Source organism: Pelophylax lessonae (assembly GCF_965119305.1).
Source record: "Pelophylax lessonae genome assembly, contig: HAP1_SCAFFOLD_432, whole genome shotgun sequence".
NCBI lineage: Eukaryota > Metazoa > Chordata > Amphibia > Anura > Ranidae > Pelophylax > Pelophylax lessonae.
Genome location: NW_028119912.1, coordinates 44,864 through 49,065, shown reverse-complemented (window position 1 = coordinate 49,065; position 4,202 = coordinate 44,864). Strand labels below are relative to the sequence as shown.

General features: G+C 46.1%; 1 protein-coding gene across 1 annotated transcript; it reads left to right on the top strand.

Moving 5' to 3' along the window:
* Nucleotides 1-1,485: 1,485 nt before the first annotated feature.
* On the top strand, nt 1,486-2,079 carry LOC309543853 (death domain-containing protein CRADD-like; the record flags this gene model as incomplete). Its single annotated transcript, XM_082276273.1, has 1 exon — nt 1,486-2,079. The coding sequence occupies one exon, from the start codon at nt 1,486-1,488 to the stop codon at nt 2,077-2,079; it is 594 nt and encodes a 197-aa protein (XP_082132399.1).
* Between the last annotated feature and the right edge of the window lie 2,123 nt (nt 2,080-4,202).

Below are 4,202 nucleotides of genomic sequence, written 5' to 3'. Positions count from 1 at the left end.
ACTTTGGAGGGATTTCCTTTAACTTCCTGTTTTGGCTTTGGGACAGGAAGTGAAGGGAAATCTCCTCAATGGGGAACACAGATGGCAAAAAATAAACCTAATAAAATGAATTCAGGGAACTTGCACTAGCTACATCAAAAATGTAATAAATGCAAAACAGTGTTTTTTATTTTATTTTTTTATATTGACTTAGAGTTCAGCTTAACCACTTGCCGTGACCACTCGGGACCGCGCCTCCGGGGGCGCGCGCTCGCTCCCTAGACCCTCACAGGCTAGCGACTTAGTACTACGTCGCTCTGCCTGTGAGGGGCTGACCGCCGCAGTAAATAGTCGTGCGGCGGTCAGCCCCTCACAGGCAGAGCGACGTAGTACTAAGTCGCTAGCCTGTGAGGGTCTAGGGAGCGAGCGCGCGCTCCCGAGTGGTCACGGACCCCCCCCCCCCCCCCCGTGCGCCTGTGACCAGCGGACCCGATCGTCCACCGGTCACTCGGCAATCGTCGGTGCAGAGGGAAGAAGGCAGGCGGCTGATGTAAACAAGCCGCCTGTCATTCTCCCCTGTTTAGGAATGGTGATCACACGGTTCTACTATGTAGGACCGTTGATCACTGTTCCTACACCTCAAGCCACAGCCAATCACAGTTAGAATCACGCCCCTAGGGACACACACAGCCCCTCCCTCTAAAAAAAGTTAACCCCTTCACTGCCAGTGTAATTTTACAGTAACAGTGCATATGTATAGCACTGATTACTGTAGAAATGTCACTGGTACCCCCAAAAGTGTCAAAAATGTCAGTCAAGGGTCCGATCTGTCCGCCGCAATGTCGCAGTACCGCAAAAAAAAAAAAATTGCAGATCGCCGCCATTACGCGTTAAAAAAAAAGAACAAAAATGACAAAAATCTTTCCCTTTGTTAGTAAACGCGATAACTTTTGCGCAAACCAATCAAAATACGCTTTTTGCAATTTTTTTTTTTACCAAACATATGTAGCATAAAACAAATTGGCTGAAAATGTTAAAAAATTTTGATTTTTACTTTTTTTTTTGGGGGAATTTCATATAAAAAAATGTGAAAAATATTGTTATTTTTGCAAAATTGTTGCTCTTTTTTTGTTTATAGCGCATGATCAAAAAATCGCACAGGTGATCAAATGCCACCAAAAGAAAGCTCTGTTTGTGGGAAAAAAAGGACGTGAAATTCGTTTAGGTGCAGCGTCGCACGACCGCGCAATTGTCCGTTAAAATCACGCAGTGCCGAATCGCAAAATAGGCCCTGGTCAGGAAGGGGGTAAAATCTTCAGGGGCTTAAGTGGTTAAAAAATAATAATTTTATTGATGTAATAATGAATACAGAGCTGCGTTATTTTTTGTATATCTGCCTGAAGTTCGGCTTCGAGTGTGAATGAGGCTCTAAAGTTTTGTATGGATAGACCTGTATATTGTATTGTAATAAATTCCCTATTGATGTCCCTATTACACAGGTGAACGATGGATTCTAATCACAAGGAGCTCCTCAAGAGCCTTCGTCTTGATTTGTTATCCCATGCCGTAGCGGACGGGCTGGTTCCCCAGTATCTGTACCAGGAAGGCATCATCACCCGTGAACAATTGGAGGACATATGTGGACAGGTCACCAGTCAGAGAAGAGCCACAAAGCTCTTGGACATCCTGCCCACTCGGGGGCCCAAGGCCTTTGACATCTTCCTGGACTCATTGACCGAATTCCCATGGGTCCAGGAGAATTTAAAGCAGCGCTGTCTAAAGATCCCTCCTGTATCAGAGAGAAAATCTTCAGCCTTGCCTGCCAATGTCCTACAGAACTGTCCCAACGACCGGCAACTGAACCGTCTGGCGGGAAAACTGGGATCGGAATGGGAGCAGGTTCTAGGTCACCTAGGACTAGACCAAAGCGACCTGTACAGGTGTAAAGTAGAACATCCATGCAACCTGCACTCACAAGTCTTGGAGGGACTGGTGAAATGGAAGCAACACATGGGACGCAAGGCCACCATCCAACGTCTGTGGGAAGCTTTGGAAGCTGCTGAGATGGATCCTTCAGAAATAAAACTTATTTTACAATGACGTTCCCCATGTGCAACTTCAGCTGTGCTTCGCTTAGGACACTTTGTAGTCACCAGACCATCAATCACACCTTATTAGAATGTTTGGACATCCCTTTTCAAAGCCATGGCCGTCAATAAGAAGTTGGCCCTTCTTCCCAGCTAAAAAGAAAAGCCTCCTGTCTCCTGGGAAGGTTAAAAATAAAAATTTTACCCACATTTTTGTTAGTTATGTCATTTACTGCCCCTGATGCATACTTACCTCAGTCTGACATCCATGGCTTGCAGGAACCTTTTAGCACTTCCAGATGCAATCTTACTTTCTTCAGGCACCCCCTGTTCAGTTGATCCCCATAGACTTCTGTTGAACAACTTTCAAAACTCCTTATCTATTCTTGAATAAGAAACATTCTTTGGTGATTGGATTGAAGTCATATTGATCCCTCAGTGTCAATTGATGTTTTGCCTCTAGGTCCATGTAATCAACTGTCCAAAACGGAACAAAGTAAATGTTGGTGTCCGTGAGAGAAGTAGTGCCCCGTCATTGATGTCAATAGAAGGAATAGGGCCTCATTGTTGGTGTCAGTGGGAGGAATAGTGCCCCCCGTCATTGGTGTCCGTGGGAGGAAAAGTACCCCATCATTGGTATCAGTGGGAGGAATAGTGCCCCATCGTTGGTGTCAGTGGGAGGAAAAATACCCCATCATTGGTATCAGTGGGAGGAATAGTGCCCCCCATCATTGGTGTCAGTGGGAGGAATAGTGCCCCATCGTTGGTGTCAGTGGGAGGAAAAATACCCCATCATTGGTATCAGTGGGAGGAATAGTGCCCCCCATCATTGGTATCAGTGGGAGGAAAAGTACCCCATCATTGGTATCAGTGGGAGGAATAGTGCCCCCCATCATTGGTATCAGTGGGAGGAATAGTGCCCCCCATCATTGGTATCAGTGGGAGGAATAGTGCCCCATCATTGGTATCAGTGAGAGGAATAGTGCCCCATCATTGGTATCAGTGAGAGGAATAGTGCCCCATCATTGGTATCAGTGGAAGGAATAGTGCCCCATCATTAGTATCAGTGGGAGGAATAGTGCCCCATCATTAGTATCAGTGGGAGGAATAGTGCCCCATCGTTGGTGTCAGTGGGAGGAAAAATACCCAATCATTGGTATCAGTGGGAGGAATAGTGCCCCATCATAGGTATCAGTGGGAGGAATAGTGCCCCATCATTGGTATCAGTGGAAGGAATAGTGCCCCATCATTAGTATCAGTGGGAGGAATAGTGCCCCGTCATTGGTATCAGTGGGAGGAATAGTGCCCCATCATTGGTATCAGTGAGAGGAATAGTACCCCATCATTGGTATCAGTGGGAGGAATAGTGCCCCATCATTGGTATCAGTGAGAGGAATAGTGCCCCATCATTGGTATCAGTGGAAGGAATAGTGCCCCATCATTAGTATCAGTGGGAGGAATAGTGCCCCGTCATTGGTATCAGTGGGAGGAATAGTGCCCCATCATTGGTATCAGTGGGAGGAATAGTGCCCCATCATTGGTATCAGTGGGAGGAATAGTGCCCCATCATTAGTATCAGTGGGAGGAATAGTGCCCCATCATTAGTATCAGTGGGAGGAATAGTGCCCCATCATTAGTATCAGTGGGAGGAATAGTGCCCCATCATTAGTATCAGTGGGAGGAATAGTGCCCCATCGTTGGTGTCAGTGGGAGGAAAAATACCCCATCATTGGTATCAGTGGGAGGAATAGTGCCCCATCATTGGTGTCAGTGGGAGGAATAGTGCCCCATCAGTAGTGTCAGTGGGAGAAATAGTGTCCCATCATTGGTGTCAATAGAAGGAATAGTGCCTCATTGTTGGTATCAGTGGGAGAAATAGACTAACACACCTTATTGGACTTTTTGGACATCCCATTTCAAATCCATGGCCGTCAATACGAAGTTGGCCCTTCTTCTCAGCTAAAAAGAAAAGCCTCCTGTCTCCTGGGAAAGTTAAAAATAAAAATTTTACCCAAATTTTTGTTATGTCATATGCTGCCCCGGATGCATCCTTACCTCAGTCTGACATCCATGGCTTTAGGCACCCCCTGTTCAGTTGATCCCCATAGACTTCTACTGAACAACTTTCACAACTCC